Raw genomic sequence first — 22069 nt, forward strand, 5'->3', positions numbered from 1 at the left:
TCTCTGGCCGTCTCGTTCTCCCTCTCTCGCTCTCCCTCGCTGTCTCGCTCTCCCTCGCTGTCTCGCTCTCCCTCGCTGTCTCGCTCTCCCTCGCTGTCTCGCTCTCCCTTTCTCTCTCTCTCCCAACTCTCCTTCTCTCTCTCTCTTTCTCCCAACTCTCCCTCTCTCCCTCTCTCCCTCTCTCCCTCTCTCCCCTCTCTGTGTGTCTGCAGGTTGAGTGTACATATCCCAGATGGGTCTCTGGTAGCTGTGGTGGGACACGTTGGCTCAGGGAAATCCTCTCTGCTCTCTGCTCTGCTGGGGGAGATGGAGAAACTAGAGGGATCTGTCTCTGTCAAGGTACATACACACTTCAGGCTGACAACACAGAGAGAGAGATGTGATTGGGTGTTGTTCTTTTAAGGAGATTGGAAACTCCTATATTTCTATTATTTTGGACAGTTCAGGTGTGTTGCCAGGGAGACGGATAGTAGGGGTGTTGACAGAAGCTGGCCAAGGCGGGGCTCCAACCCACGTCACCAGGGCATGGGGTCCAGAGTCTGGAGCTAAGACACCAGACCACGGCATGATGTAGTTGGTTTTAACATCAGCAGCTATGACTGTTGATGCTATGTGTGTCTCTCTCTCTCCCTCTCCCTCTCCCTCTCTCTCTCTCTCTCCCTCTCTCTCTCTCTCCCTCTCCCTCTCTCTCTCTCCCTCTCTCCCTCTTTCTCTCTCTCTCCCCTCCCTCTCCCCCTCTCTCCCCTCCTCTCTCTCTCTCTCTTCCGTCTCCCTCTCCCTCTCCCTCTCTCTCTCTCTCTCTCTCCCCTCTCCCTCTCCCTCTCCCTCTCTCTCTCTCTCTCTCTGCTCTCCCTCTCTCCCTCTCTCTGCCTCCCTCCCTCCCTCCCTCCCTCCCTCCCTCCCTCCCTCCCTCTCTCTCTCTCTCTCTCTCTCTCTCTCTCTCTCTCCCTCTCCCTCTCCCTCTCTCTCTCTCTCTCTCTCTCTCTCTCTCTCCAGGGCTCTGTGGCCTATGTACCTCAGCAGGCATGGATCCAGAATGCCACCCTGAAAGACAACATAGTGTTTGGTCAGGAAAGGAAGGAGAGCTGGTACCACAGAGTGGTGGAGGCCTGCGCCCTGCTGCCAGACCTGGAGATCCTGCCTGCTGGAGACGGCACTGAGATCGGGGAGAAGGTGAGGACAGGAGGGGGTCTGGTGGGGGTTAGATCAGGGAGAAGGTGAGGACAGGAGGGGGTCTGGTGGGGGTTAGATCAGGGAGAAGGTGAGGACAGGAGGGGGTCTGGTGGGGGTTAGGGTTAGATCAGGGAGAAGGTGAGGACAGGAGGGGGTCTGGTGGGGGTTAAGGTTAGATCAGGGAGAAGGTGAGGACAGGAAGGGGTCTGGTGGGGGTTAGATCAGGGAGAAGGTGAGGACAGGAGGGGGTCTGGTGGGGGATAGGGTTAGATCAGGGAGAAGGTGAGGACAGGAGGGGGTCTGGTGGGGGTTAGGGTTAGATCAGGGAGAAGGTGAGGACAGGAGGGGGTCTGGTGGGGGTTAGATCAGGGAGAAGGTGAGGACAGGAGAGGGTCTGGTGGGGGGTAAGGTTAGATCAGGGAGAAGGTGAGGACAGGAGGGGGTCTAGTGGGGGTTAGATCAGGGAGAAGGTGAGGACAGGAGAGGGTCTGGTGGGGGGTAAGGTTAGATCAGGGAGAAGGTGAGGACAGGAGGGGGTCTAGTGGGGGTTAGATCAGGGAGAAGGTGAGGACAGGAGGGGGTCTGATGGTGAGGCCATGGTCACTGGTTTTGTAAGTGCTGGGACCCACTGGTAGGCCCAGGAGAGGACCCAGGTTGTTGGTTTGAAACACTCCCTGTGTGCCTTGAGATAATGTATCCTGCTGTACAGGTAGTGAGATAATGTATCCTGCTGTACAGGTAGTGAATAGAGAACCCATGTCTGGTCTTGAGATAATGTATCCTGCTGTACAGGTAGTGAGATAATGTATCCTGCTGTACAGGTAGTGAATAGAGAACCCATGTCTGGTCTTGAGATAATGTATCCTGCTGTACAGGTAGTGAGATAATGTATCCTGCTGTACAGGTAGTGAGATAATGTATCCTGCTGTACAGGTAGTGAGATAATGTATCCTGTTGTACAGGTGGTGAGATAATGTATCCTGCTGTACAGGTAGTGAGATAATGTATCCTGCTGTACAGGTGGTGAATAGAGAACCCATGTCTGGTCTTGAGATAATGTATCCTGCTATACAGGTAGTGAGATAATGTATCCTGCTGTACAGGTAGTGAGATAATGTATCCTGCTGTACAGGTAGTGAGATAATGTATCCTGCTGTACAGGTGGTGAGATAATGTATCCTGCTGTACAGGTAGTGAGATAATGTATCCTGCTGTACAGGTAGTGAGATAATGTATCCTGCTGTACAGGTGGTGAGATAATGTATCCTGCTGTACAGGTAGTGAGATAATGTATCCTGCTGTACAGGTGGTGAGATAATGTATCCTGCTGTATAGGTGGTGAGATAATGTATCCTGCTGTACAGGTGGTGAGATAATGTATCCTGCTGTACAGGTGGTGAGATAATGTATCCTGCTGTACAGGTAGTGAGATAATGTATCCTGCTGTACAGGTAGTGAGATAATGTATCCTGCTGTACAGGTAGTGAGATAATGTATCCTGCTGTACAGGTAGTGAGATAATGTATCCTGCTGTACAGGTGGTGAGATAATGTATCCTGCTGTACAGGTAGTGAGATAATATATCCTGCTGTACAGGTAGTGAGATAATGTATCCTGCTGTACAGGTGGTGAATAGAGAACCCATGTCTGGTCTTGGGTACTGGCAGTATTGATGTATTTTAACACAGGTGTCTTCCCTCCTCCTCTTCAGGGTGTGAACCTGTCAGGGGGTCAGAAGCAGAGGGTCAGTCTGGCCAGGGCGGTCTACTGCGACTGTGCTGTCTATCTATTGGACGATCCTCTGTCGGCGGTTGACGCCCACGTGGGCAAACACATCTTCGAGAAGGTTGTCGGGCCCCAGGGCGTCCTCAAGGACAGGGTAAGAGGTCCTAACCCCAAAACAGAGGTCAGGGTTTATTATAGGGATGTGTTTTGGTGTGTGTGATAAGTTTGGATTTGGTTTACAGTGTGAGTCTGTGTGTATCTTCCTTCAGACATGGGACGTCCTTGCTGGGGGCTGAACTAAGTAGACCAGACCCAGCTGTTATCTGGTTCATCTACAGTCAATAAACTAAGTAGACCAGACCCAGCTGTTATCTGGTTCATATTATACAGTCAATAAACTAAGTAGACCAGACCCAGCTGTTATCTGGTTCATCTACAGTCAATAAACTAAGTAGACCAGACCCAGCTGTTATCTGGTTCATATTATACAGTCAATAAACTAAGTAGACCAGACCCAGCTGTTATCTGGTTCATCTACAGTCAATGAACTAAGTAGACCAGACCCAGCTGTTATCTGGTTCATATTATACAGTCAATAAACTAAGTAGACCAGACCCAGCTGTTATCTGGTTCATCTACAGTCAATAAACTAAGTAGACCAGACCCAGCTGTTATCTGGTTCATATTATACAGTCAATGAACTAAGTAGACCAGACCCAGCTGTTATCTGGTTCATATTATACAGTCAATGAACTAAGTAGTCCAGACCCAGCTGTTATCTGGTTCATCTACAGTCAATAAACTAAGTAGACCAGACCCAGCTGTTATCTGGTTCATATTATACAGTCAATGAACTAAGTAGACCAGACCCAGCTGTTATCTGGTTCATCTACAGTCAATAAACTAAGTAGACCAGACCCAGCTGTTATCTGGTTCATATTATACAGTCAATGAACTAAGTAGACCAGACCCAGCTGTTATCTGGTTCATCTACAGTCAATGAACTAAGTAGACCAGACCCAGCTGTTATCTGGTTCATATTATACAGTCAATGAACTAAGTAGACCAGACCCAGCTGTTATCTGGTTCATCTACAGTCAATGAACTAAGTAGACCTGACCCAGCTGTTATCTGGTTCATATTATACAGTCAATGAACTAAGTAGACCAGACCCAGCTGTTATCTGGTTCATCTACAGTCAATGAACTAAGTAGACCAGACCCAGCTGTTATCTGGTTCATATTATACAGTCAATGAACTAAGTAGACCAGACCCAGCTGTTATCTGGTTCATCTACAGTCAATGAACTAAGTAGACCAGACCCAGCTGTTATCTGGTTCATATTATACAGTCAATGAACTAAGTAGACCAGACCCAGCTGTTATCTGGTTCATATTATACAGTCAATGAACTAAGTAGACCAGACCCAGCTGTTATCTGGTTCATATTATACAGTCAATAAACTAAGTAGACCAGACCCAGCTGTTATCTGGTTCATATTATACAGTCAATGAACTAAGTAGACCAGACCCAGCTGTTATCTGGTTCATCTACAGTCAATAAACTAAGTAGACCAGACCCAGCTGTTATCTGGTTCATATTATACAGTCAATGAACTAAGTAGACCAGACCCAGCTGTTATCTGGTTCATCTACAGTCAATAAACTAAGTAGACCAGACCCAGCTGTTATCTGGTTCATATTATACAGTCAATGAACTAAGTAGACCAGACCCAGCTGTTATCTGGTTCATCTACAGTCAATGAACTAAGTAGACCAGACCCAGCTGTTATCTGGTTCATATTATACAGTCAATGAACTAAGTAGACCAGACCCAGCTGTTATCTGGTTCATCTACAGTCAATGAACTAAGTAGACCAGACCCAGCTGTTATCTGGTTCATATTATACAGTCAATGAACTAAGTAGACCAGACCCAGCTGTTATCTGGTTCATCTACAGTCAATGAACTAAGTAGACCAGACCCAGCTGTTATCTGGTTCATATTATACAGTCAATGAACTAAGTAGACCAGACCCAGCTGTTATCTGGTTCATCTACAGTCAATGAACTAAGTAGACCAGACCCAGCTGTTATCTGGTTCATATTATACAGTCAATGAACTAAGTAGACCAGACCCAGCTGTTATCTGGTTCATCTACAGTCAATGAACTAAGTAGACCAGACCCAGCTGTTATCTGGTTCATATTATACAGTCAATAAACTAAGTAGACCAGACCCAGCTGTTATCTGGTTCATATTATACAGTCAATGAACTAAGTAGACCAGACCCAGCTGTTATCTGGTTCATCTACAGTCAATGAACTAAGTAGACCAGACCCAGCTGTTATCTGGTTCATATTATACAGTCAATGAACTAAGTAGACCAGACCCAGCTGTTATCTGGTTCATCTACAGTCAATGAACTAAGTAGACCAGACCCAGCTGTTATCTGGTTCATATTATACAGTCAATGAACTAAGTAGACCAGACCCAGCTGTTATCTGGTTCATCTACAGTCAATGAACTAAGTAGACCAGACCCAGCTGTTATCTGGTTCATATTATACAGTCAATGAACTAAGTAGACCAGACCCAGCTGTTATCTGGTTCATATTATACAGTCAATGAACTAAGTAGACCAGACCCAGCTGTTATCTGGTTCATCTACAGTCAATGAACTAAGTAGACCAGACCCAGCTGTTATCTGGTTCATCTACAGTCAATGAACTAAGTAGACCAGACCCAGCTGTTATCTGGTTCATATTATACAGTCAATGAACTAAGTAGACCAGACCCAGCTGTTATCTGGTTCATATTATACAGTCAATGAACTAAGTAGACCAGACCCAGCTGTTATCTGGTTCATATTATACAGTCAATGAACTAAGTAGACCAGACCCAGCTGTTATCTGGTTCATATTATACAGTCAATGAACTAAGTAGACCAGACCCAGCTGTTATCTGGTTCATATTATACAGTCAATGAACTAAGTAGACCAGACCCAGCTGTTATCTGGTTCATATTATACAGTCAATGAACTAAGTAGACCAGACCCAGCTGTTATCTGGTTCATCTACAGTCAATGAACTAAGTAGACCAGACCCAGCTGTTATCTGGTTCATATTATACAGTCAATGAACTAAGTAGACCAGACCCAGCTGTTATCTGGTTCATATTATACAGTCAATGAACTAAGTAGACCAAACCCAGCTGTTATCTGGCTCATATTATACAGTCAATGAACTAAGTAGACCAGACCCAGCTGTTATCTGGTTCATATTATACAGTCAATGAACTAAGTAGACCAAACCCAGCTGTTATCTGGTTCATATTATACAGTCAATGAACTAAGTAGACCAGACCCAGCTGTTATCTGGTTCATCTACAGTCAATTAACTAAGTAGACCAGACCCAGCTGTTATCTGGTTCATATTATACAGTCAATGAACTAAGTAGACCAGACCCAGCTGTTATCTGGTTCATATTATACAGTCAATGAACTAAGTAGACCAAACCCAGCTGTTATCTGGTTCATATTATACAGTCAATGAACTAAGTAGACCAGACCCAGCTGTTATCTGGTTCATATTATACAGTCAATGAACTAAGTAGACCAGACCCAGCTGTTATCTGGTTCATATTATACAGTCAATGAACTAAGTAGTCCAGACCCAGCTGTTATCTGGTTCATCTACAGTCAATGAACTAAGTAGACCAGACCCAGCTGTTATCTGGTTCATATTATACAGTCAATGAACTAAGTAGACCAGACCCAGCTGTTATCTGGTTCATCTACAGTCAATGAACTAAGTAGACCAGACCCAGCTGTTATCTGGTTCATCTACAGTCAATGAACTAAGTAGACCAGACCCAGCTGTTATCTGGTTCATATTATACAGTCAATGAACTAAGGTAAATGGTAAATATCCTAGGTGAACTATCTTCATTTATCCACCATCTTTGAAACGGACTCAACCGCACAAATCCCCGGCTGTCCAGTCTTCAGTCAGCTGTTCATTCAAAATATACAGTATATGTACTGTATATATACTCAGTGTACAAAACATGCTCTTTCCATGACATAGATTGACCAGGTGAATCCAGGTGATCCCTTATTGATGTCACTTGTTAAATCCACTTCAATCAGTATAGATGAAGGGGAGGAGACGGGTTAAATAATGATTTTTAAGCCTTGAGACAACTGAGAGATGGATTGTGTCTGTGTGCCATATCTATCTTCAACCTGTCAATTCAACTAAAATCCCTTAATATACTGTATCTGTTTAAAAAGTCCTTATCTTGACCCTCTGTGTGTTTGTCTCTGTCTCCGTAGACTCGTGTCCTGGTGACCCACGGTCTGAGCTTCCTGCCCCAGGCAGATCTGATCCTGGTGATGGTGGAGGGAGAGATCACTGAGATGGGCTCCTACCTGGAGCTGATGGCACGTGACGGGGCCTTCGCTGAGTTCCTCAGGACCTACGCCAACAAAGAGCAGGAAGATGACGAATCAGGTGACATATATTATCTTCATCATCAGCTATACCTCCTTACCTACTCTAACCATCATCATCATCAGCAGCAGCTAGCTACATCTCTACACTATAACCACTGTAGTCATTGTCACCATTTGTCATGTCATCATCTCTATAACCACTATAGTCATTGTCACCATTTGTCATGTCATCATCTCTATAACCACTGTAGTCATAGTCACCATTTGTCATGTCATCATCTCTATAACCACTGTAGTCATAGTCACCATTTGTCATGTCATCATCTCTATAACCACTATAGTCATTGTCACCATTTGTCATGTCATCATCTCTATAACCACTATAGTCATAGTCACCATTTGTCATGTCATCATCTCTATAACCACTGTAGTCATTGTCACCATTTGTCATGTCATCATCTCTATAACCACTATAGTCATAGTCACCATTTGTCATGTCATCATCTCTATAACCACTATAGTCATAGTCACCATTTGTCATGTCATCATCTCTATAACCACTGTAGTCATAGTCACCATTTGTCATGTCATCATCTGTATAACCACTATAGTCATTGTCACCATTTGTCATGTCATCATCTCTATAACCACTATAGTCATTGTCACCATTTGTCATGTCATCATCTCTATAACCACTGTAGTCATAGTCACCATTTGTCATGTCATCATCTCTATAACCACTGTAGTCATTGTCACCATTTGTCATGTCATCATCTCTATAACCACTATAGTCATTGTCACCATTTGTCATGTCATCATCTGTTTTGTCCTCTATTTGAAAACATGTGATTCCATTGTTCCAGTTCATCACCAAGAGCTAGTCCCTCCCCCTCCGTACCAGTTTAACACCACCACATTAGCACCGTCTCCCCTGCTTGTTGTCCGTACCAGTTTAACACCACCACATTAGCACCGTCTCCCCTGCTTGTTGTCCGTACCAGTTTAACACCACCACATTAGCACCGTCTCCCCTGCTTGTTGTCCGTACCAGTTTAACACCACCACATTAGCACCGTCTCCCCTGCTTGTTGTCCGTACCAGTTTAACACCACCACATTAGCACCGTCTCCCCTGCTTGTTGTCCGTACCAGTTTAACACCACCACATTAGCACCGTCTCCCCTGCTTGTTGTCCGTACCAGTTTAACACCACCACATTAGCACCGTCTCCCCTGCTTGTTGTCCGTACCAGTTTAACACCACCACATTAGCACCGTCTCCCCTGCTTGTTGTCCGTACCAGTTTAACACCACCACATTAGCACCGTCTCCCCTGCTTGTTGTCCGTACCAGTTTAACACCACCACATTAGCACCGCCTCCCCTGCTTGTTGTCCATACCAGTTTAACACCACCACATTAGCACCGTCTCCCCTGCTTGTTGTCCGTACCAGTTTAACACCACCACATTAGCACCGTCTCCCCTGCTTGTTGTCCGTACCAGTTTAACACCAACACATTAGCGCCGTCTCCCCTGCTTGTTGTCCGTACCAGTTTAACACCACCACATTAGCACCGTCTCCCCTGCTTGTTGTCCGTACCAGTTTAACACCACCACATTAGCACCGACTCCCCTGCTTGTTGTCCGTACCAGTTTAACACCACCACATTAGCACCGACTCCCCTGCTTGTTGTCCGTACCAGTTTAACGCCACCACATTAGCACCGTCTCCCCTGCTTGTTGTCCGTACCAGTTTAACACCACCACATTAGCGCCGTCTCCCCTGCTTGTTGTCCGTACCAGTTTAACACCACCACATTAGCACCGTCTCCCCTGCTTGTTGTCCGTACCAGTTTAACACCACCACATTAGCGCCGTCTCCCCTGCTTGTTGTCCGTACCAGTTTAACACCACCACATTAGCACCGTCTCCCCTGCTTGTTGTCCGTACCAGTTTAACACCACCACATTAGCGCCGTCTCCCCTGCTTGTTGTCCGTACCAGTTTAACACCACCACATTAGCACCGTCTCCCCTGCTTGTTGTCCGTACCAGTTTAACACCACCACATTAGCACCGTCTCCCCTGCTTGTTGTCCGTACCAGTTTAACACCACCACATTAGCACCGTCTCCCCTGCTTGTTGTCCGTACCAGTTTAACACCACCACATTAGCACCGTCTCCCCTGCTTGTTGTCCGTACCAGTTTAACACCACCACATTAGCACCGCCTCCCCTGCTTGTTGTCCGTACCAGTTTAACACCACCACATTAGCACCGTCTCCCCTGCTTGTTGTCCGTACCAGTTTAACACCACCACATTAGCACCGCCTCCCCTGCTTGTTGTCCATACCAGTTTAACACCACCACATTAGCACCGTCTCCCCTGCTTGTTGTCCGTACCAGTTTAACACCACCACATTAGCACCGTCTCCCCTGCTTGTTGTCCGTACCAGTTTAACACCACCACATTAGCACCGTCTCCCCTGCTTGTTGTCCGTACCAGTTTAACACCACCACATTAGCACCGTCTCCCCTGCTTGTTGTCCGTACCAGTTTAACACCACCACATTAGCACCGTCTCCCCTGCTTGTTGTCCGTACCAGTTTAACACCACCACATTAGCACCGTCTCCCCTGCTTGTTGTCCGTACCAGTTTAACACCACCACATTAGCACCGTCTCCCCTGCTTGTTGTCCGTACCAGTTTAACACCACCACATTAGCACCGCCTCCCCTGCTTGTTGTCCATACCAGTTTAACACCACCACATTAGCACCGTCTCCCCTGCTTGTTGTCCGTACCAGTTTAACACCACCACATTAGCACCGTCTCCCCTGCTTGTTGTCCGTACCAGTTTAACACCAACACATTAGCGCCGTCTCCCCTGCTTGTTGTCCGTACCAGTTTAACACCACCACATTAGCACCGTCTCCCCTGCTTGTTGTCCGTACCAGTTTAACACCACCACATTAGCACCGACTCCCCTGCTTGTTGTCCGTACCAGTTTAACACCACCACATTAGCACCGACTCCCCTGCTTGTTGTCCGTACCAGTTTAACGCCACCACATTAGCACCGTCTCCCCTGCTTGTTGTCCGTACCAGTTTAACACCACCACATTAGCGCCGTCTCCCCTGCTTGTTGTCCGTACCAGTTTAACACCACCACATTAGCACCGTCTCCCCTGCTTGTTGTCCGTACCAGTTTAACACCACCACATTAGCACCGTCTCCCCTGCTTGTTGTCCGTACCAGTTTAACACCACCACATTAGCACCGTCTCCCCTGCTTGTTGTCCGTACCAGTTTAACACCACCACATTAGCACCGCCTCCCCTGCTTGTTGTCCGTACCAGTTTAACACCACCACATTAGCACCGACTCCCCTGCTTGTTGTGTGTTCAGCGTTTTAAACTAGTCATATTACATAATGGTTTGTCTCTCTCCTTTCGTCAGGGTTGGGTAGGTTACTTTATAAATGTAATCTGTTACAATTACCAGTTACCTGTCAAATTGTAATCAGTAATGTAATTTTTGGATTACTCATTAACGATTACAGTAATGTAATCTGATTACTTTTGGATTACTTTCATTAGAAGAAGACAAAAAGGATCCATCAAACACATTTGGTGTGTCGTCATAGTGGTTTCTGATTGGTGGTCATCATTTGGTGTGTCGACATAGTGGTTTCTGATTGGTGGTCATCATTTGGTGTGTCGACATAGTGGTTTCTGATTGGTGGTCATCATTTGGTGTGTCGACATAGTGGTTTCTGATTGGTGGTCATCATTTGGTGTGTCGACATAGTGTTTTCTGATTGGTGGTCAGACTGTCTCAGGTGGAAAAATCTTAAATTTGCACCTTTTTTGAATGTTGAATTGAATGTCATTCAGAAAACCGAAAGGTGCCATAATGTATTTTTTCACAAACATCCTGTCTATATGTAATAGTAATCCAATAAGTAATTATCTAGTTTTTCAAAAGTATCTGTAGTCGGATTACAATATGTTTGCTGGTAGCGTAACAGATTAGTTATATATTTTTTTGTAATCAGATTACATTTAATGTATTACATGTAATCAGTTACTTCCCAACCCTGCCTTTTACTATTGTTTTTCTATTTAATGTATTTTTACGTTTGTCTCTTTCTCTTTCTCCTTCGCGCTCTCTCTCATCTCCCTCATCTCTCTTCTCTCTCTCTTTCTCCCCTTCTCTCTATCTCTCCTTCAATCTCTCTCTCTCTCTCTCTCTCTCTCCTCTCTTTCTCCTTCTCTCTCCTTCACTCTCTTCTCTCTCTCTCTCTCCTTCGCTCTCTCTCTCTCCTTCGCTCTCTCTCTCTCCTTCGCTCTCTCTCTCTCTCCTTCGCTCTCTCTCTCTCTCCTTCGCTCTCTCTCTCTCTCTCCTTCGCTCTCTCTCTCTCTCTCTCGCTCTCTCTCCTTTGCTCGCTCTCTCTCCTTTGCTCTCTCTCTCTCCTTCTCTCTCTCTCATTCTCTCTTTCTTTCATCCCCCTTTTTTGTCCTGTCTGCCATTCAGAAGAGGGGAGGGAGGAGGAGGAGGATACTGAAGGTTTGATTGGTTGTCTGTCCCCTAGGAGACTTGGGTTGTGTCCCAAATGGAACCATATTCACTATGTAGTGTACTTGTTTTGACCAGAGCCATATGAGTCCTATGTAGGGAATAGAGCGCCATCTGGGACACAGCATTGGTTTAGTTAGTGTCTCTATCCTTATACAGGCTACCTCTCCTTGTCTTCTCCCTCTTTCCCTTAACAAACACTACTGATCTGGACTGGTAGCTTTGTTCCACCATCCTGATCTGTTAGGAGAGCACAGGGGTCAGGATGGGGTCAGGCTACAGGACTGGTGTGGCGATAAAAATAAAAAATAAACTAGTTTGTCTTGACATGAAATAATTGGTTTAGTTGGGTGGAATTCCAGGAATTATTTTCACATCAGTATCTCTGATTTCAGATTGTCACTCTGATCTGAGGGTATGAGGTCACTCTGATCTGAGGGTATGAGGTCACTCTGATCTGAGGGTATGAGGTCACTCTGATCTGAGGGTATGAGGTCACTCTGATCTGAGGGTATGAGGTCACTCTGATCTGAGGGTATGAGGTCACTCTGATCTGAGGGTATGAGGTCACGAGGTCACTGGTATGAGGTCACGAGGTCACTGATCTGAGGCTATGAGGTCACTCTGATCTGAGGGTAAGAGATCACTGATCTGAGGGTAAGAGGTCACTCTGATCTGAGGCTATGAGACAAGGGTGGTAGGCCATGTAAAGGCCGTGTAAAGATGGCCCTGCAGTATGGACACACAGACCGGCTGGCTCATGCATGTGTTTGCATGTCAGCTACACTACAGCAGCACTCCTAGTCCAAGTCCATGTTGTTTTCAACTCTAAAACCTGACACTTTGTTCACTTTGTTGTTGAGTTAATCTGTGATGATGGGTGGGTTCTGAGCTGGATGGGTGGGAGGAGGGCTGATTGAGTGATGATGGGTGGATAATGGGCTGATTGAGTGATGATGGGTGGGAGGAGGGCTGATTGAGTGATGATGGGTGGGAGGAGGGCTGATTGAGTGATGATGGGTGGGTAATGGGCTGATTGAGTGATGATGGGTGGATAATGGGCTGATTGAGTGATGATGGGTGGGAGGAGGGCTGATTGAGTGATGATGGGTGGGTAATGGGCTGATTGAGTGATGATGGGTGGGTAATGGGCTGATTGAGTGATGATGGGTGGGTAATGGGCTGATTGAGTGATGATGGGTGGGTAATGGGCTGATTGAGTGATGATGGGTGGGTAATGGGCTGATTGAGTGATGATGGGTGGGTAATGGGCTGATTGAGTGATGATGGGTGGGAGGAGGGCTGATTGAGTGATGATGGGTGGGTACAGGGGCGGAAATCCCGGGGGGGACGGGGGACACACGACCCCCCCATCCTGGGAAAAATATGATTTGTCCCCCCCAATATATCACTGAAACATAACTATGTAATTTAAATAATATTAATAATACGCAATGAAAGCAATTGTGCTGATTATAGACACTTCATAGCGCGTTAAGTTTCAAAAGACTGCGACACCCCCACCCTTTGCCTCACAATGGTTTGATCCACTGGCAAGGTAACGTAGAGGTCGTATCTACTGTCTGAAAGGCACTCAATGAACGTAACTGACGTGAGGTTAATCTAGTCAATCGCGCACACACACTAGCTGAATATGCAGAGCTAGCGCGCAAGTATTAGCTATTAAGCTAGCTAGTACCTATTCCATTTATGTGGCCTCGTCAAAGATGGAATCTTTGCTATCGTCAATTTATTCCGAGATCAGCATGCAGATGATGTAAGTTAGTGCTTCAAAGTCCCTGTGATAAGGTTAGCGATCAACTGAAGTCCAAACTGAAAAGAACTACACTCTCTTCTACCATTGTCTTAAATATATTTAATGGTCTCGTTGCAAAAGCTAAATTGTCGCAAGGGAACTTTTATTTATTTATTTTATTTAACCCGGGTAGCAAAGATTATAGCTTGCTAGCTTTGCAAATTCAGCTATTGTTGGAAGCCAGCCAATATGAAACAAACTATTAAAATTACAAAAGGTTGCAGCATATGTTGTGTAAATGGTGAACTCATACAGCTGTCAACTCTTGTAATTTTAATCCGTTTCACATTTGCTAGCTACCTTTTAGATCGAAGCCCAAATAGAATGATAAAAGGTAAGATGATAGAAGCCCATCTCCTACTGTAAATAACCTACACACTGTGTGTGTGTGTAGCCAGCCAGCCAGGTAGAAAAATGGCAGAAAAATAAAAGACGGACATCAGAGTATTTTTCAGTACACCAAAACGCAAAGTAAGAACCCTAGTAGCCTAATATCTCAAAGACTAGTTGATAAAATGTTCATAAGAAAGAAATGAAATTCTAATGGAAATGTTTCACAATGATGTCATTAGGCAGAGCAGGCAACAGATGGCACACAGACAGCAGAGTTGGGGACAGATATGCAGGGACAGACTGGCAGAGACAGGGAGTCTCAGGTAAGTTTGTTGAGTCTTTGTTTGGCAACATTATGAAAGGTTCTCAATTTTTTTGACTTGTAAAATAGGAACATAATTGGAAAATGCCATGGATACCCCCACTCTCAACTTAAACTGGTGACTGAACTAAGATTTGTTAAAGGCAATGGTATTGCTGTTGTGAGTAGTTGTGTAGTTTCGGGTACCGGTAGGTAGGAGTACGGCAAACACCTTATTTCTTTGGTTCCTCAATATACATTTACCATATTACAATGTAGGCTATGTGTTACAGCACTACTTTTGGTGTCCCCCTCAGGAATTGCTCTTGAGAAAATTTAATGTAATTGTCCCCTCCAAAGTTGATATCAGATTTTCGCCCCTGGGTGGGTAATGGGCTGATTGAGTGATGATGGGTGGGAGGAGGGCTGATTGAGTGATGATGGGTGGGTAATGGGCTGATTGAGTGATGATGGGTGGGAGGAGGGCTGGATGGGTGATGATGGGTGGGTTCTGGGCTGGATGGGTGGGTGGGAGGAGGGCTGATTGAGTGATGGTGGGTGGGAGGAGGGCTGATTGAGTGATGATGGGTGGATAATGGGCTGATTGAGTGATGAGGGCTGATTGAGTGATGATGGGTGGGTAATGGGCTGGATGGGTGGGAGGAGGGCTGATTGAGTGATGATGGGTGGGAGGAGGGCTGATTGAGTGATGATGGGTGGATAATGGACTGATTGAGTGATGATGGGTGGGAGGAGGGCTGATTGAGTGATGATGGGTGGGTAATGGGCTGATTGAGTGATGATGGGTGGGAGGAGGGCTGATTGAGTGATGATGGGTGGGTAATGGGCTGATTGAGTGATGATGGGTGGGTAATGGGCTGATTGAGTGATGATGGGTGGGTAATGGGCTGATTGAGTGATGATGGGTGGGAGGAGGGCTGATTGAGTGATGATGGGTGGATAATGGACTGATTGAGTGATGATGGGTGGGAGGAGGGCTGATTGAGTGATGATGGGTGGGTAATGGGCTGATTGAGTGATGATGGGTGGATAATGGACTGATTGAGTGATGATGGGTGGGAGGAGGGCTGATTGAGTGATGATGGGTGGGTAATGGGCTGAGGCTGTGAGGTGTTAGGGTTGGAGGGGGCTGGATCCTAGGGTCTGAGTGTGATGGGGAAGAGACTGCTTGAGATTCCGGCTGGCGTTAACACAATTTCACAGTTTGGGTGGAAATGTTCTGATCAATTTGAATGGATTTACAATACTTGAAACCATTTGAGTTATACAGCATCTTGTCAAGGGTTTGACGACATAGAATCACTTTTTCTTTGATGACATAGAAGCACGTTTTGACATGAGCATGGGGTGATGTTTAAAACCATTTTGTTGTGACAACACGGAGAGTTTATCTCACTGGTATCATTATAACATGATATGAGTGATGCTGGATGGATACCCTGGTTGGTATCACTATAACATGATATCAGTGATGCTGGATGGATACCCTGGTTGGTATCATTACAACATGATATCAGTGAGACTGGATGGATACCCTGGTTGGTATCATTATAACATGATATCAGTGATGCTGGATGGATACCCTGGTTGGTATCACTATAACATGATATCAGTGATGCTGGATGGATACCCTGGTTGGTATCATTATAACATGATATCAGTGATGCTGGATGGATACCCTGGTTGGTATCATTATAACATGATATCAGTGATGCTGGATGGATACCCTGGTTGGTATCATTATAACATTATATCAGTGATGCTGGATGGATACCCTGGTTGGTATCACTATAACATGATATCAGTGATGCTGGATGGATACCCTGGTTGGTATCATTACAACATGATATCAGTGATGCTGGATGGATACCCTGGTTGGTATCATTATAACATGATATGAGTGATGCTGGATGGATACCCTGGTTGGTATCATTATAACATTATATCAGTGATGCTGGATGGATACCCTGGTTGGTATCATTATAACATTATATCAGTGATGCTGGATGGATACCCTGGTTGGTATCATTATAACATTATATCAGTGATGCTGGATGGATACCCTGGTTGGTATCATTATAACATTATATCAGTGATGCTGGATGGATACCCTGGTTGGTATCATTATAACATTATATCAGTGATGCTGGATGGATACCTGGTTGGTATCATTATAACATTATATCAGTGATGCTGGATGGATACCCTGGTTGGTATCATTATAACATTATATCAGTGATGCTGGATGGATACCCTGGTTGGTATCATTATAACATTATATCAGTGATGCTGGATGGATACCCTGGTTGGTATCATTATAACATATCAGTGATGCTGGATGGATACCCTGGTTGGTATCATTATAACATATCAGTGATGCTGGATGGATACCCTGGTTGGTATCATTATAACATTATATCAGTGATGCTGGATGGATACCCTGGTTGGTATCATTACAACATGATATCAGTGACGCTGGATGGATACCCTGGTTGGTATCATTACAACATGATATCAGTGATGCTGGATGGATACCCTGGTTGGTATCATTACAACATGATATCAGTGATGCTGGATGGATACCCTGGTTGGTATCATTATAACATTATATCAGTGATGCTGGATGGATACCCTGGTTGGTATCATTATAACATTATATCAGTGATGCTGGATGGATACCCTGGTTGGTATCATTATAACATGATATGAGTGATGCTGGATGGATACCCTGGTTGGTATCATTATAACATTATATCAGTGATGCTGGATGGATACCCTGGTTGGTATCATTACAACATGATATCAGTGATGCTGGATGGATACCCTGGTTGGTATCATTACAACATGATATCAGTGATGCTGGATGGATACCCTGGTTGGTATCATTATAACATGATATCAGTGATGCTGGATGGATACCCTGGTTGGTATCATTATAACATGATATCAGTGATGCTGGATGGATACCCTGGTTGGTATCATTATAACATTATATGAGTGATGCTGGATGGATACCCTGGTTGGTATCATTATAACATTATATCAGTGATGCTGGATGGATACCCTGGTTGGTATCATTATAACATTATATCAGTGATGCTGGATGGATACCCTGGTTGCTTATGATGTATTCACCCTTAAGCACAGCTCTGGGGTCAGGTTTAGTGTACTTCCCAAAGGGCACCCTATTCCCTGTAAAGTGCACTGCTTTAGACCAGAGCCCTGTATAGTGCACGACTTACCTATTCCCTATATAGTCCACTACTTTTGACCGGGGCCCCATATACCCTATCAAAAGTAGTGCACTATATAGGTAATAGGGTGCATTTGGGAAACATCCTTAGTAGGCTTGGGAGATATACCGTGTATACTGTATAAAGAAGTGTTTAGACATACCGACGGGATGATTTTCCCTCGTTGGGGCTGTGGAGGTACGTGCTACACCACTGTTTTACAACTCTTAAGTTCAGTTGAACAATAAGACATCTAAGATGTGTGAAATAAATGCTATCAAGTTCAGGACTCCAGCTCTGCATTTGGTTTGCTAAGAGATATTCAACCCCCCTCCTAGATTAAGATCCCTGGTGCCCTAAATTGTTTTGTGTGTTTTAGAAACAGCGCCCCCTTGTGTGCACTTCCGGTAATACCGTACTCCTCTGTATGGTTTATTTTTTATTTATTTCACCTTTATTTAACCAGGTAGACCAGTTGAGAACAAGTTCTCATTTGTAACTGCGACCTGGCCAAGATAAAGCAAAGCAGTTCGACACATACAACAACACAGAGTTACACATGGTGTAAACAAACATACAGTCAATAATACAGTAGAAAAAGTCTATATACAGCATGTGCAAATGAGGTAGGATAAGGGAGGTAAGGCAATAAATAGGCCATGGTGGCGAAGTAATTACAATATAGAAATTAAACACTGGAATGGTAGATGTGCAGAAGATGAATGTGCAAGTAGAGATACTGGGGTGCAAAGGAGCAAGATAAATAAATAAATAAATACAGTATGGGGATGTGGTAGATAGATGGGCTGTTTACAGATGGGCTATGAACAGGTGCAGTGATCTGTGAGCTGCTCTGACAGCTGATGCTTAAAGCTAGTGAGGGAGATAAATGTTTCCAGTTTCAGAGATTTTTGCAGTTCGTTCCAGTCATTGGCAGCAGAGAACTGGAAGGAAAGGCGGCCAAAGGAAGAATTGGCTTTGGGGGTGACCAGTGAGATATACCTGCTGGAGCGCGTGCTACGGGTGGGTGCTGCTATGGTGACCAGTGAGCTGAGTTAAGGCGGGGCTTTACCTAGCAGAGACTTGTAGATGACCTGGAGCCAGTGGGTTTGGCAACGAGTATGAAGCGAGGGCCAGCCAACGAGAGCGTACAGGTCGCAGTGGTGGGTAGTGTATGGGGCTTTGGTGACAAAACGGATGGCACTGTGACAGACTGCATCCAATTTGTTGAGTAGAGTGTTGGAGGCTATTTTGTAAATGACATCGCCGAAATCGAAGATCGGTAGGATAGTCAGTTTTACGAGGGTATGTTTGGTAGCATGAGTGAAGGATGCTTTGTTGCAAAATAGGAAGCCAATTCTAGATTTAACTTTGGATTGGAGATGTTTAATGTGAGTCTGGAAGGAGAGTTTACAGTCTAACCAGACACCCAGGTATTTGTAGTTGTCCACATATTCTAAGTCAGAACCGTCCAGAGTAGTGATGCTGGACGGGCGGGCAGGTGCAGGCAGCGATCGGTTGAAGAGCATGCATTTAGTTTTACTTGTATTTAAGAGCAGTTGGAGGCCACGGAAGGAGAGTTGTATGGCATTGAAGCTCGTCTGGAAGTTAGTTAACACAGTGTCCAAAGAGGGGCCAGAAGTATACAGATTGGTGTCGTCTGCGTAGAGGTGGATCAGAGAATCATCAGCAGCAAGAGCGACATCATTGATGTATACAGAGAAGAGATTCGGCCCGAGAATTTAACCCTGTGGCACCCCCATAGAGACTACCAGAGGCCCGGACAACAGGCCCTCCGATTTGACACACTGAACTCTATCAGAGAAGTAGTTGGTAAACCAGGCGAGGCAATCATTTGAGAAACCAAGGCTGTTGAGTCTGCCAATAAGAATGTTGTGATTGACAGAGTCGAAAGCCTTGGCCAGGTCGATGAATACGGCTGCACAGTAATGTCTCTTATCGATGGCGGTTATGATATCGCTTAGGACCTTGAGCGTGGCTGAGGTGCACCCATGACCAGCTCTGAAACCAGATTGCATAGCGGAGAAGGTACGGTGGGATTCGAAATGGTCGGTAATCTGTTTGTTAACTTGACTTTCGAAGACCTTAGAAAGACAGGGTAGGATAGATATAGGTCTGTAGCAGCTTGGGTCTAGAGTGTCACCCCCTTTGAAGAGGGGGATGACCGTGGCAGCTTTCCAATCTATGGGAATCTCAGACGATACGAAAGAGAGGTTGAACAGGCTAGTAATTGGGGTTGCAACAATTTCAACAGATCATTTTAGAAAGAGAGCGTCCAGATTGTCTAGCCCGGCTGATTTGTAGGGGTCCCGAGTTTGCAGCTCTTTCAGAACATCAGCTATCTGGATTTGGGTGAAGGAGAAATGGGTACAGACACGTTATGACGGTATGAACATTCAGAAGGGTTAAATGCCAGAAGACACATTTCAGTTGAATGCATTCAGTTGTACTGACTAGGTATCCCCCCCCCTTCTGCCATCTGGATACTGCTCAACCCTACTCCTTAGTTTCTATTCCTAGTAGTTAAGGTCAGGATTGGGGCGTGGTGATCTGACCTGAGACCAGTGCTAAGGGCAGCTGTTTCCCTGGAGCTGTTCTGACCCAGCTTTGTGTGGTGCTAATGCTGCTATGGTTATTCTAGCTGTGTGTGTGTGCTTGTGTGCTTGTGTGAGATAGTGTATGTGTTTGAGTCTAGAGTGTGTGAGTGTGTGTTGTACTCCCTATAATCAGTGAAAGGCCTGACCAGGTGTCTGTCTCTTCTCTGGGGTGTCTAGACTCTGCACCAAAGAGAGGACTGGAGAATGGACTTCCTGCTGCTGTGATTGGGTGAGTGGACACTCCGCTCTGCTGAAATCCCTGGCTTTACAGCTCATGCTAAACTCTACAAACATCTCAAATCTATGGCTGTGTGCAGGTCGTTACTGTGTTGGATTGAATTCCTACCATAGGCTTAGACAAGGTCAGCTAGAGACTGTCTCTCTGTGTCTCCAGTCAGAACCATACCACTACAACCCTCTCTCTCTCTCTCTCTCTCTCTCTCTCTCTCTCCCTCTCCAGTCAGAACCATATCACTACAACCCTCTCTCTCTCGCTCTGTCTGTGTCTCTGTGTCTCTGTGTCTCCAGTCAGAACCATACCACTACAACCCTCTCTCTCTCTCTCTCTCTCTCTCTCTCTCTCTCTCTCTCTCTCTCTCTCTCTCCCTCTCCAGTCAGAACCATACCACTACAACTCTCTCTCTCTCTCTCTCTCTCTCCCTCTCCCTCTCCCTCTCCAGTCAGAACCATATCACTACAACCCTCTCTCTCTCTCTCTCTCTCTCTCTCTCTCTCTCCCTCCCTCTCCAGTCAGAACCATATCACTACAACCCTCTCTCTCTCTCTCTCTCTCTCTCTCTCTCTCTCTCTCTCTCTCTCTCTCTCTGTCTGTGTCTCTGTGTCTCCAGTCAGAACCATACCACTACAACCCTCTCTCTCTCTCTCTCTCTCTCTCTCTCTCTCCCTCTCCAGTCAGAACCATATCACTACAACCCTCTCTCTCTCTCTCTCTCTCTCTCTCTCTCCCTCTCCCTCTCCAGTCAGAACCATATCACTACAACCCTCTCTCTCTCTCTCTCTCTCTCTCTCTCTCTCCCTCTCCAGTCAGAACCATATCACTACAACCCTCTCTCTCTCTCTGTCTGTGTCTCTGTGTCTCTGTGTCTCCAGTCAGAACCATACCACTACAACCCTCTCTCTCTCTCTCTCTCTCTCTCTCTCCCTCTCCAGTCAGAACCATACCACTACAACTCTCTCTCTCTCTCTCTCTCTCTCTCTCTCTCTCTCTCTCTCTCTCTCTCTCTCTCTCTCTCTCTCTCTCTCTCCAGTCAGAACCATATCACTACAACCCTCTCTCTCTCTCTGTGTCTCCAGTCAGAACCATACCACTACAACCCTCTCTCTCTCTCTGTGTCTCCAGTCAGAACCATACCACTACAACCCTCTCTCTCTCTCTGTGTCTCCAGTCAGAACCATACCACTACAACCCTCTCTCTCTCTCTCTCTCCAATCAGAACCATACCACTACAACCCTCTCTCTCTCTCTGTGTCTCCAGTCAGAACCATACCAGTACATCAGCAGTGAGGACAGAAGGAGAGGTCCTGGGGAAGAAGGCCAAGAACGCTGAGGTGGGGAGAATCACAGAGGCTGACAAGGCCAACACCGGACGGGTAAGAGACTGTGTGAGATCTTAAATGACACCCTATTAACAGTCAATGTAGTATACCAGAGCCTCATAGCAACTGTCCATCTCTTACATTGAACCTAGAATCTCCCTTCTCTTGGTCTCTCTTTCTTTCTTTCTTTCTTTCTCCTCTCTTCTCTTGGTCTCTTTCTCTCTGTTTCTCTCTTCTCTCTTTTCTTGGCCTCTCTCTCTCCTCTTTC

The 22069-nt window shown here is 45.5% G+C and overlaps 1 protein-coding gene across 1 annotated transcript in view; it reads left to right on the plus strand.

Annotated features, from left to right (window-relative positions):
* Positions 1-22069, plus strand: part of LOC106591937 (multidrug resistance-associated protein 1) — a 110109-nt gene that overhangs the window by 59607 nt on the left and 28433 nt on the right. The window contains 7 exon segments of the mRNA XM_082972938.1: positions 213-339; positions 997-1173; positions 2885-3052; positions 7233-7410; positions 11881-11913; positions 20422-20473; positions 21741-21855. Coding sequence (XP_082829064.1) covers positions 213-339; positions 997-1173; positions 2885-3052; positions 7233-7410; positions 11881-11913; positions 20422-20473; positions 21741-21855 — 850 coding nt within the window.

The sequence above is a fragment of the Salmo salar genome, chromosome 03, assembly GCF_965601325.2.
Source record: "Salmo salar chromosome 03, fSalSal1, whole genome shotgun sequence".
In the NCBI taxonomy this organism is placed as follows: Eukaryota; Metazoa; Chordata; class Actinopteri; order Salmoniformes; family Salmonidae; genus Salmo; species Salmo salar.